Here is a 12,589-nt window from a genome sequence, read left to right as displayed (position 1 = left end):
GCTTTGGGAGCAGTCGCTGGACGTTGGGCATGTTGGCCGGAGAGTGCTTCTCGGGCCGCGACCTGCAACCTGGCAGGTACCTCCCATGTTCCCGGCCCAACGAAAGCCCCCAGACCCAAATGGAGAGGGGCTGCTTGGGGGCCCCCTGGGGCCCCTTCAGGCCAGCTAGGTCTTTGGGTCCTGGCTCCTTCGCTTTGGGAGCAGTCGCTGGACGTTGGGCATGTTGGCCGGAGAGTGCTTCTCGGGCCGCGGACTGCAAGCTGGCAGGTACCTCCCAGGTTCCTGGCCCAACGAAAGCCCCCAGACCCAAATGGAGAGGGGCTGCTTGGGGGCCCCCTGGGGCCCCTTCAGGCCAGCTAGGTCTTTGGGTCCTGGCTCCTTCGCTTTGGGAGCAGTCGCTGGACGTTGGGCATGTTGGCCGGAGAGTGCTTCTCGGGCCGCGACCTGCAACCTGGCAGGTACCTCCCAGGTTCCTGGCCCAACGAAAGCCCCCAGACCCAAATGGAGAGGGGCTGCTTGGGGGCCCCCTGGGGCCCCTTCAGGCCAGCTAGGTCTTTGGGTCCTGGCTCCTTCGCTTTGGGAGCAGTCGCTGGACGTTTGGCATGTTGGTTGGAGAGTGCTTCTCGGGCCGCGAACTGCAACCTGGGAGGTACCTCCCAGGGTCCCGGCCCAATGAAAGCCCCCAGACCCAAATGGAGAGGGGCTGCTTGGGGGACCCTGGGGCCCCTTCAGGCCAGCTAGGTCTTTGGGTCCTGGCTCCTTCACTTTGGGAGCAGTCGCTGGACGTTGGGCATGTTGGCCGGAGAGTGCTTCTCGGGCCGCGGCCTGCCACCTGGCAGGTACCTCCCAGGTTCCCGGCCCAACGAAAGCCCCCAGACCCAAATGGAGAGGGGCTGCTTGGGGGGCCCCTGGGGCCCCTTCAGGCCAGCTAGGTCTTTGGGTCCTGGCTCCTTCGCTTTGGGAGCAGTCGCTGGACGTTGGGCATGTTGGCCGGAGAGTGCTTCTCGGGCTGCGGCCTGCAACCTGGCAGGTACCTCCCAGGTTCCCGGCCCAACGAAAGCCCCCAGACCCAAATGGAGAGGGGCTGCTTAGGGGCCCCCTGGGGCCCCTTCAGGCCAGCTAGGTCTTTGGGTCCTGGCTCCTTCGCTTTGGGAGCAGTCGCTGGACGTTGGGCATGTTGGCCGGAGAGTGCTTCTCGGGCCGCGACCTGCAACCTGGCAGGTACCTCCCAGGTTCCCGGCCCAACAAAAGCCCCCAGACCCAAATGGAGAGGGGCTGCTTGGGGGCCCCCTGGGGCCCCTTCAGGCCAGCTAGGTCTTTGGGTCCTGGCTCCTTCGCTTTGGGATCAGTCGCTGGATGTTGGGCATGTTGGCCGGAGAGTGCTTCTCGGGCCGCGGCCTTCCACCTGGCAGGTACCTCCCAGGTTCCCGGCTCAACGAAAGCCCCCAGACCCAAATGGAGAGGGGCTGCTTGGGGGCCCCCTGGGGCCCCTTCAGGCCACCTAGGTCTTTGGGTCCTGGCTCCTTCGCTTTGGGAGCAGTCACTGGACTTTTGGCATGTTGGCCGGAGAGTGCTTCTCGGGCCGCGACCTGCAACCTGGCAGGTACCTCCCAGGTTCCCGGCCCAACGAAAGCACCCAGACCCAAATGGAGAGGGGCTGCTTGGGGGCCCCCTGGGGCCCCTTCAGGCCAGCTAGGTCTTTGGGTCCTGGCTCCTTCGCTTTGGGAGCAGTTGCTGGACGTTTCGCATGTTGGCCCGAGGGTGCTTCTCGGGCCGCGACCTGCAACCTGGCAGCCTGGGAGCAGTCGCTGGACGTTGGGCATGTTGGCCGGAGAGTGCTTCCCGGGCCGCGACCTGCAACCTGGCAGCCTGGGAGCAGTCGCTGGACGTTGGGCATGTTGGCCGGAGAGTGCTTCTCGGGCCGCGACCTGCAACCTGGCAGGTACCTCCCAGGTTCCCGGCCCAACGAAAGCCCCCAGACCCAAATGGAGAGGGGCTGTTTGGGTGCCCCCTGGGGCCCCTTCAGGCCAGCTAGGTCTTTGGGTCCTGGCTCCTTCGCTTTGGGAGCAGTCGCTGGACGTTGGGCATGTTGGCCGGAGAGTGCTTCTCGGGCCGCGACCTGCAACCTGGCAGGTACCTCCCAGGTTCCCGGCCCAACGAAAGCCCCCAGACCCAAATGGAGAGGGGCTGCTTGGGGGCCCCCTGGGGCCCCTTCAGGCCAGCTAGGTCTTTGGGTCCTGGCTCCTTCGCTTTGGGAGCAGTCGCTGGACGTTGGGCATGTTGGCCGGAGAGTGCTTCTCGGGCCGCGGACTGCAAGCTGGCAGGTACCTCCCAGGTTCCCGGCCCAACGAAAGCCCCCAGACCCAAATGGAGAGGGGCTGCTTGGGGGCCCCCTGGGGCCCCTTCAGGCCAGCTAGGTCTTTGGGTCCTGGCTCCTTTGCTTTGGGAGCAGTCGCTGGACGTTGGGCATGTTGGCCGGAGAGTGCTTCTCGGGCTTCTACCTGCAACCTGGCAGGTACCTCCCAGGTTCCTGGCCCAACGAAAGCCCCCAGACCCAAATGGAGAGGGGCTGCTTGGGGGCCCCCTGGGGCCCCTTCAGGCCAGCTAGGTCTTTGGGTCCTGGCTCCTTCGCTTTGGGAGCAGTCGCTGGACGTTGGGCATGTTGGCCGGAGAGTGCTTCTCGGGCCGCGACCTGCAACCTGGCAGGTACCTCCCAGGTTCCCGGCCCAAGGAAAGCCCCCAGACCCAAATGGAGAGGGTCTGCTTTTGCACCAGTTGTTGTTAGGGGGTCGTCTTCTACCTTCTAGTGGTCGATGGGTTGAAGTTGCTCCTCTTCCTCACTTGTCCCTTAGTTGACCCCTCTCCCATATTTGGTCATCTATATTTGGTTACCTATAACTCAGTTCTATGCTTCGTTAGCAACTAACAATATACGTTACACAATCATTCTTACAAAATCAGAACGTTACAACCTGTTTCAAGGTACATGTGGTTTACTGAACAAAGGCTCATCTATCACAATCCCCCCTTTTTCTTTTTATCACCATTTTGTTCAATAAACCATTATAATTTTCGGTGGCTTAGTGTAAGAGTTTAGTCAGCCGGGGAAAGAGTTAAACCATGATTCATACCAGCCTTGTTGAGATTGTCTTTCTCGTCATCTCTTTTCCAACCCTTCCCTAAGTTTAGCCACAGTATCTCTAACAATGCCGGTATGATCTGCATAAATACAGCATTCTTCTCCTAAGGCTACACAAAGTCCCCCTTGTTTTAAAAATAGGAGATCTAAACCTCTCCTGTTCTGTAACACCACCTCAGATCGTGATCTTAGGGATTTTTCCGTTAACATTAGCTTTAAGGACCTTTAAATCCTCCCACCTAACAAGGGTCCTTGACATGGTCTAATTAATTGTTCCCAGATACATACAATAATTAAAATAATCAGCCAGGATGGGTGGTGGTATTCCGATTTCCTACAAGGTTTTTCTTGATCCCATTTATTGCCCTCTAGCCCCCCCTTTTTCTTTTCCTACGTGGGTGTGTTCCTGAGGCAGTGTTAAGCCGGGATTTGCACTAGGGCAGCTCCTCTGAGGCTTGCGCATTACTCTGATCTCGGGGTTCCGTCCTCCACAGTTTTTTTACACCTCTGCCTCGCCCGTCGGCTCGGTTGCTTTGAGTCACGGGGTGTTCCATCTTCCCGGCAGCAGGGGTATTCTTCAGGAGGCTCCGAGATTTTTCTCTTAGCGCACCTTTGTTTGAATTTCTCCCAGTTATTCGTTTTACTCTGGGGAGCTGCACCATACTCCACTTAGCTCTCTCCGGCAACACACCTGGACAAGAGTTATTGAAAGAGGAACAGGCTCGTTTGGGTGGAAACAATAATATTCTGGTAACCTATATATATTCCACCACTGTGGTGACCATTTTTCAATTTCCCCTTAAGTTGTTTTATACTCAAATATTTCTTGTGTCAATTTCAATTTTTGTGTGTAATTATTCCCATAAATTCCCCTAGGAGGGGTTCCTTCATAACAATGAGACCACCACCGTCCTTGGCAGATTTTACAAATAAAACACATAAAAGGATAACAATTACAACGTTTGACTCCACACTTAACTGTAAAGTTTTACACACTTATAGTTACAAGTTTCTCCTTCATCACTTATCTGTATAAGAACATCGGTGTTTAAGATCTCTTTAGGGTCATTCTGAGACTTCCAGGAGAATTGGTGACCTTCCAGGATGGCTCTTGCAATGTTGAATCCGAAATAGGTCCCTTCACTCGACTGGCATGTGTCCATCCACACTCAGCAGTCCTAATGGCTGTATCTGTTGTAAGACAAGAAAAGGTCCCTCCCTTTTGAGGTGTTAAAGAAGTTTCTTTCCAAGTCTTTATCAGGACTTTGTCACCGGGTTGTATCTTGTGTATCGCCATATCCAAGGGGGGGGGGGGGCGTTGTGCCAATATTCCTTTTCTTATTAACTCCTTTCTTCTTGCCATTAGCTGTGTTATATAAGTTTCTACTCGGGAATCCTCCAATCGCGGATGATTCCCCGGGTTACTCATGTCATATGACATCCCATATAACATTTCAAAGGGAGAAACACCCACATCAGTTCTCGGCTGTGTTTAGATATTTAATAGAGCCAATGGTCAACACCTAATCCAGGACATCCCTGTTTCCAATTTTAATTTTGTTAATTGTTTTTTAATTTCTCCATTCATTCTTTCAACTGTGCCAGAACTTTGTGGGTGCCATGGTGTGTGGTGTTGTCACTCAATTCCAAATCTACAGTTTCAACAATCCCACATCGGGAAGTAATTAATTTTATTTTTTTTTTTTTCTAATAATATTTTAACCTCCACCCAGGCCGTGGTTCGTGTTGTTGAATCGGTAAAATCAATTTGTGTATTAGAAAAGGGTCTATGGGCCAGGATTCTTCCTCCTGCTTTTTCCATGTGCATCTTGTGCTTCCCTCCAGCCAGTGCAAGCAGCTTCCATGTGGCTTGGTGAACCAGCCAGGGGAAGCAGCTGAGCTGCCTGCTAAGTCAGCACACCACCATGCAGCTGTAACTCTGTGATCTCCCTGGCCAAGTCCACCCCGCAGATACACTGGCACCAGCAAGATGCCAGCACAGGGGAGGGGCACAGTGCCTGGGAGGAGGAAAACTCTTGTTGTAGGCAGCAGTACTGTTAAAAATACTAGTTAAAACATTTTGTGAAACTACAGGATTCAGCTGCTTTATTTTTCTTAGATATTGTCTATTGACCCTTTGATGCGTTATACATCCCCTTAAAATTTGCTTAGCCAGATCATATAAACCAATGCACATATACTTAATTACAAATTGGTCAATTAAGGCTTGAGTGCCCCAGTGTGTACCGCTGTGTATTCTTTGTAAAATTTTGAGGGCCATTGTTTTAGGAAAAACCTCTTGGCTGTCAGGTAATTCTCAGGTTCCTGAACTATTCTTTTGTATTCCCATCTTTACTAGTTTTTCTTACTCCTCTGGTATGAATTTCGGTACCTGTGGATTTAGTTCTTTCTGCCTCTTATCCGATATATCTGTGTCCCTAGTCTCCAGAATTAGTAAAGCAGCTCTTTTAGCTTCTTGGTCAGCTAAATTATTTGCTCTTATTTGCGGGGTTAACCCTTTCTGGTGTCCCCTCAAGTGTACCACTGCAATTTTCTTAAGGCCCCTTATGGCTTGTAAGCTCTTGATGGATTAGTCTTTTCCTTGTAAATTTGTTAACCCTCTCTATTCCCAAACCTTCTAAATGTATAAGCTATTCCAAAAGCATATTTTGAGTCTGTGAATAAGGTTCAAGATATAAAAGTTGGGCCGGATTCTGCAGAGAGGTAGTTTCTAGAGACAACTTTGGAGAAGCAATTAATATCCATTTGTCCACTTTTTTGTTGTAATATTCCCCTGATTACTTTCAACTCTCCTCCAAAGGTAATTTTGAGAGCTTCCTCCACCAATAGTACCGTGGCTGCTATTATTTGCAGACAAGTGGGCCATCCCCTACTAATCGGGTCTAATAGTTTGATAGGCTATAGGTTTTTGCTTCCTGCCCACTCCTGAGCCAATACCCCGTATGCGACACCTCCCTCTGTATTAACAAATAAGAAAAAGAGTCTCCACAAGTCGGGTAAACTGAGCATGGGGGCATTTGTCAATTCCCTCTTAAGTGTTTCCAATTTTTCTCCATCCTCTGGAGTCCACTTTAGCAACCAATCGTGAGCTAATTTAGCATATAAAAATTTTGCTTTTCCACTAAAATTCTCAACCCATTGTCTACAATACCCAAAAAGTCCCAATAATTGTTACACTTGTCATTTATTTCTGGGCAGAGGCATAGAGAGTATTCCATTAACCCTTTCACGATCCAATTTCTTAGTTCCTTTACTGAGTCTGTGTCCTAGGTACTTTACTACTTCTTCTACAGACTGTAATTTTTGTTTAAACACCTTTAAACCCTGTAAACCTAAAAAGTTTAAAAGTTTAATACTCTCCCGTCTAATTGTTTCCTCATCTTCTCTGACCAACAACAAGTCGTCCACATACTGGACGAGGGTTACTCCTTGGCCCGGCTCATATTCCCGTAAAAGTTGTTAGTCTTTTAATTTCTGGTTTCAATCCCTTCCTACCCTACTCAGGTAGTGGGCATTGTTTAATTTGTACCGGGACCTCAGGGTCCTTAATCACAATCACAAAAGGTTTAATATTTAATCTTCCCGTGGTCTCTGGGGTATACCATACCTCAGGGTTAATTTGCTTTTCGTCTTCGACTTTAAGGGAGCATAATTTAACTCGTAAATGTTTTTTTATTTATTTCCAAAGAAATTCCTAGTTTAACCATTAAGTCTCGTCTCAGTAAATTATAGTCGGCTTCAGGCACCAGCAACAATGATTCTAAGCCAATTTTCGAGTTGCTTTCAAATAATATTTCCTTGACCACGGGTACCGCAAAGGGTTCCCCTTTTGTGCCAATTACCTGTACTGTCCCCGAGGAAATTTTACATCCCCGGGGGTAAACTTTGGATGGTGGATCTTTCCGTCCCTGACTCCACGAGGAACTCAATTTCTTACTGCTGGGGACATACTTTCAGTTTTACCAGGGGCTCTGTCTTACTCCTTATCCCCAGCAAATAAAGTTCTTGACACCCCTAGTCTTCTTTAAACATTTTCTCATTCCCCCATTGCCACTTCTCGTAAGGGGTTCTCTTTCACTTAAAGTGTATAAATTTGCCCTTGTTTCAGAAATTATCCAAAGGGCTGCATATTCACTTTCTTCTAAACTAAAGGGTTCCTTTTCATTTACACACAAATTTAGAGCTTGACATACCCAATCCTCAAAGGAACCAAACCTGGGCCAGCAAACAGATTCACCCCTTATGGGTTGTCCTGCCCAGACTTCCATACATTAATGTATCATCTTTACTTTACTCTTACCCCGCCTAGAAGGGTGAGCATCCCAGTACTTAATCATCAGTCCCAATGGACTACTCAGGGGTACTGGGGAAAGATTCACTTGATCTCCCCCACCCATGGTGACAGTGGGCCTGCTTTTCCTCTGTCCCATCATCCGGGGTCTGTACTCTTACCCACCTCTCGGGGTTCGTACCTCTCCCACCCCGGGAATCCTGGCCCCAACCGAACGGTAAACTGGCCTATACTCACGCGTCCTGCGTCTTCGTCCGGGGCTTCGTGCACAAAGATTAAGGGGCTTTGCCGGCTTTTCTTTGCTTATTGCCAAGAATTTCGGTTCGTCGGTGGAGAGCCGAGCGGATACTCTGGCAGGGCCGCTGATACAGCGGGGCGCCTCCCTGCTCAGAGGCTCACGTCCGGTTGTTCTCCATCCGAGTCACGGCACCAAATTGTTATCGTGGGTTTCCCAGTCACCAGTCGGAAACCAGTTAATTCAGTTACAAACTTAATTTTATTAATTTAGCAGGCGGCAATTAAGCAAACAGCGCTGGGCGGCCGGAGAGTCTCAGCTCTACCAACGGCACGCACCGTCCCTCTCCGAATTCAGGTTTTTATAGTCCTTTAGTTCCAGGTCCCGATTGTTTCACTGAGGCTTCTTCTGCACATGCGCCAGTTGTTGTTAGGGGGTCGTCTTCTACCTTCTAGTGGTCGATGGGATGAAGTTGCTCCTCTTCCTCACTTGTCCCTTAGTTGACCCCTCTCCCATATTTGGTCATCTTTAACAGCAAGCTCATTCATTGGCTGCTTAATTTCTATGGTTTCCACTTCTAAGTTACCTATAACTCAGTTCTATGCTTCGTTAGCAACTAACAATATACGTTACACAATCATTCTTACAAAGTCAGAACGTTACAACCTGTTTCAAGGTACATGTGGTTTACTGAACAAAGGCTCATCTATCACAGGGCAATTCCATCAGCATCAGGGATGTGGATCTGTCATCAGACAGGTCTGACCCCCTGTGTGTCCATTAAGCGTTTCAACTCTACAACTGACTTTTGTGTACAAGTTTTGATTGTTCCCAGGGTCCTATATCATTCGGATGAAGAGATGAGCAACTAAGGGGGAGATGCAGACAACAGGATCCAAAAGAGAGAAATACTGACAGCACTGACAGTAGCAACACTGCTCGGCCTGGGAGTAGCTGGTACAGCTACGGGAGCGACCGCTATGCTGAACCATCACCAAGACCTGGCTCGACTACAAACTGCCATTGATGAAGATCTGCAAAGACTCGAGCAATCTATGACCCATCTAGAACAATCTGTCTCCTCACTCTCAGAGGTTGTCTTGCAGAACAGACGAGGATTAGACCTCCTGTTCATGCAACAAGGAGGCCTTTGTGCCGCCTTGAAAGAGGAATGCTGCTTTTATGCTGACCACACAGGGTTAGTCAGGGATTCGAAGGCTCAACTGAGAGAAAGGTTAGCTCAGAGAAAAAAGGAAAGAGAGGCCCAACGAGGATGGCTGGGATCATGGTTTAGTTACTCGCCATGGCTAACCACCTTAATATCTACCTTGTTGGGACCAGCTGTAATGACCATAATAGCACTGATTTTCGGACCCTGCGTACTGAACAAGCTCACAGCATTCGTCAAGAGTCGTCTAGAGAGGGTTAACATTCTCTTTGTAGAAAACAGACAGATGCTTTAAGAAAGTAACCACTGAGCACTACCCCTACTGTTCTGTAGTTGTCCCTAGTATATCCTACTGTCTAAGCTACCTCTGACTATCATTCACTTAATGTGCCTTATGCTACTAACATTATAAGCTATCACTATTATAAGCTATCAATATTATAACTTACCACTATTATATATTATTACTAACATATTATCACTATTATTATCACTATTATATATTATCACTATTACATATTATCACTATTATGTATTGTCACTACTGTAGTCCAACACTGTTATAAGCTATCACCTTTTTATATATCAGTATTGTGTGTCACTTTTGCACTTTGCACTATAAGTAGTTTTAGTGAGCACAGGGAGGGGGGAAATGTCGGAAGATGGGGCCTGGCGGTCGGAAGATTTCGGGCTGTACGGAAAGGTAGGACCCCCCCCTCTCCTTAGGTAACCAATAGTAGGCAGCCGGTGAGGTAAGCGGACGGAAGTGACATCTGACCCCTGGGGTATAAAGCCCTGCGCCCCTCTCTAATAAACGCCATTTGCCGCCCACCACATTGGTGTCTGTGAGCGGATGGACCGAGCAGCCAGAGTGTGGCGCCGGTGCCGTTCCTGAACCAGGTCGCCACGCCGTGAACGGCGATAGTTTTGGGTGCGAGCAAATGTGGGTGACACCCACTTTCCATCTTATGAGGCTCACTCTCATGGAGAAGAGTAAATTGCAACTTGCCTCCATTCCTAAGGGAGCTGTGACCAGCAGCTCCCATACAGAAGGTGCCTATTTGTGCCACCAGAACTGGGGCAAGAGGAATGGAAACTCCAATGGGTTTGTGGCAGCCATAGGTCAGAGCAGCAAGTCCTTCCAGCCCCAGGGCTGCAAAGCAAGGATGAAGGGTCTGGAATTACTGGACTGACTCCCTTCCATTCACAGGGGGAAAGAGACCCTTCCTTGTCCCTTCCTGTGGGTCGTGTCTCATAGGGAGACAAGGCAAGGTGATTCTCCTGCCCAACTCTAGTTTGGTCAGGAGAAAGGACTCTGATGGACAGAAGGATTGCTCCCCAGACAAGGGAGGAAACATTACAAAGGACTTCAGTATCTTTCCAAGTTAGTTCCTTTGAGCTCCAGAGACACCACGAAGGAGTCCAGAGGGGATGGAGTACGTGACAGCTTCACCTGCTCCTCTGGTGGGAGCTGGGCTGGGCTCCTGGGATGGAGGGAGCTCATGGCAACCCAGCAGCTCCTGAAAAGAGACAGCTCTGGCCAGGAGCAGCTCCTCTGCCAAGCACACAGGGCTGGGGACACTGCCTGTAGGCACCGAGGGGAGACCTGTGAGGCTGAGAGAGCTGATGGATGCTGAGAGCTCACTGGAGGAGAAATCTCCACAGCACTCTGCCTGGTATGTCTGTGGGTGCAGGGCAATGCAGGTTCTGTTCCTGGAGGGATCTCCTAAAGCTGGGACATGGGGCAGTGTGTGGGGTCTGTCAGGAGGACAGGTTCTCTCTAGGACCAGAAAGTGCTGCCTGGAAGGGATGCCCTTGTGCCCCATCAGAGGGACAGGGCAGGACAGCTGTCTTCTCCTGGGCATGGTTGATGGGTGCCCAGGGCTGTCCTTGAGAGCAGGGTCCTTGTGACCTGGGGTCTGTGTTCTGGGGCAGGGACTCTGTTGCTGCCAGGGTCAGCACTCAGCCAGCCTTGTGGGCTTTCCACAGGGATAGAGAAGGACCTGTGCATTGAAGGAGAGACCAAGGGAAGAGCAGTGTGAGGTCATTCTGCAGTAAGACAGTGCTGCCTGGGTCAGGTTTGTTCCCAGCTCCAGCTGATCCTTGAGAAATTTCAAAGGGAATTTGAAGAACAACATTAAGGAAGCATTTTCCTGCCAGGCAGAGTCTTTGCTTTGACTTTTCCTCTCCTGTGGGCTGTGCTGACTGTGGTATATCAGAACTAATTTCTCCCGTCAAGAATGTCCACATCAGAGCATCTCCTGAGCCCTGCACACACAGAGGTTCCCAGGGCAGTGCCCTGATTGCAGGAGGGGTCTGCAGAGCAGAGCTGAGCACAGGACAGGTGGGATGATGTCTGTGAGCACAGAGGTGACATGGGCAAAGAGAAGCAGCTGCAGGGACAGCTCCAGGTATCAGAGACATTTTCAGGGAAGGAGAAAGAAGGAACTGCTTCCAGAAATGCCCTGGCAAGGGAGGATTTGGGAACTCCCTCATATCCCCTGCAGCGCAGACACTGATATTCTACAGAACTCAGGCAGGAATGAGTTCTAGAGAGGCCACAGCTGACCAGGGAGTCCCAGCAGTGGCACGTTCAAGGCAGCACAAAACAGACCTGCCAAAAAGGACCTGAAAAAAGTCCTCCTTAATACAGAGAGTCAATGTGAATTGGAAGAGGTTGTCCTCATAGAAGTGTTCCCTAACCTTTCGTTGCATTTTCCAAATCTCACAGCTCTCCCCACTTGATGGCTGCAGATGTCCAACAACAGCAGCTCCATCAGCCAGTTCCTCCTCCTGCCCTTTGCAGACACACGGGAGCTGCAGCTCCTGCACTTCTGCCTCTTCCTGGGCATCTACCTGGCTGCTCTCCTGGGCAATGGCCTCATCATCATCACCATAGCCTGTGACCACCACCTCCACACCCCCATGTACTTCTTCCTCCTCAACCTCTCTGTTAATGACCTTGGCTACATCTCCACCACCGTTCCCAAATCCATTACGAATTCCTTGTGGGACACCAGGGCCATTTCCTACACAGGATGTGTGACTCAACTCTTCTTCTTTTCATTTTTGATTGTAGCAGAGTACTGTCTTCTCACTGTCATGGCCTATGACCGCTACGTTGCCATCTGCCACCCCCTGCACTACGGGACCCTCCTGGGCAGCAGAGCTTGTGTCCACATGGCAGCAGCTGCCTGGGGCAGTGGGTTTCTCAACGCTGTGCTGCACACAGCCAATACATTTTCACTGCCCCTCTGTCATGGCAATGCTGTTGACCAGTTCTTCTGTGAAATCCCCCAGATCCTCAAGCTCTCCTGCTCAGATGCCTACCTCAGGGAAACTGGACTCATTGTGGTCGGTGTCTGTTTAACTTTTGGTTGTTTTGTGTTCATTGTGGTGTCCTATGTGCAGATCTTCAGGGCTGTGCTGAGGATCCCCTCGCAGCAGGGACGGCACAAAGCCTTTTCCACCTGCCTCCCTCACCTGGCCGTGGTCTCTGTCTTTGTCATCACTGCCGCCTTTTGCTACCTGAAACCCGTCTCCATCTCGTCTGTCTTTCTTGACCTGCTAGTGGCATGTTTTTACTCAGTGTTTCCACCAGCAGTGAACCCCCTCATCTACAGCATGAGGAATCAGGAACTCAAGGATGCTGTGTGGAAACTGATGACTAGATGTTTCTACGCAGCCATAAACTGCTCATCTTCTGCATATCACTGGCCATGGAATTCCCATTAG

General features: G+C 50.4%; 1 protein-coding gene across 1 annotated transcript; it reads left to right on the top strand.

Annotated features, from left to right (window-relative positions):
* Positions 1-11,608: 11,608 nt before the first annotated feature.
* LOC311200946 (olfactory receptor 14C36-like) lies at positions 11,609-12,589 on the top strand (the record flags this gene model as incomplete). Its single annotated transcript, XM_084275248.1, has 1 exon — positions 11,609-12,589. The coding sequence occupies one exon, from the start codon at positions 11,609-11,611 to the stop codon at positions 12,587-12,589; it is 981 nt and encodes a 326-aa protein (XP_084131374.1).

Source organism: Gallinula chloropus (genome assembly GCF_964237585.1).
Source record: "Gallinula chloropus genome assembly, chromosome: 25".
In the NCBI taxonomy this organism is placed as follows: Eukaryota; Metazoa; Chordata; class Aves; order Gruiformes; family Rallidae; genus Gallinula; species Gallinula chloropus.
The sequence above is the reverse complement of the archived record's forward strand: the minus strand, read 5'-3'. Positions and strand labels throughout refer to the sequence as shown.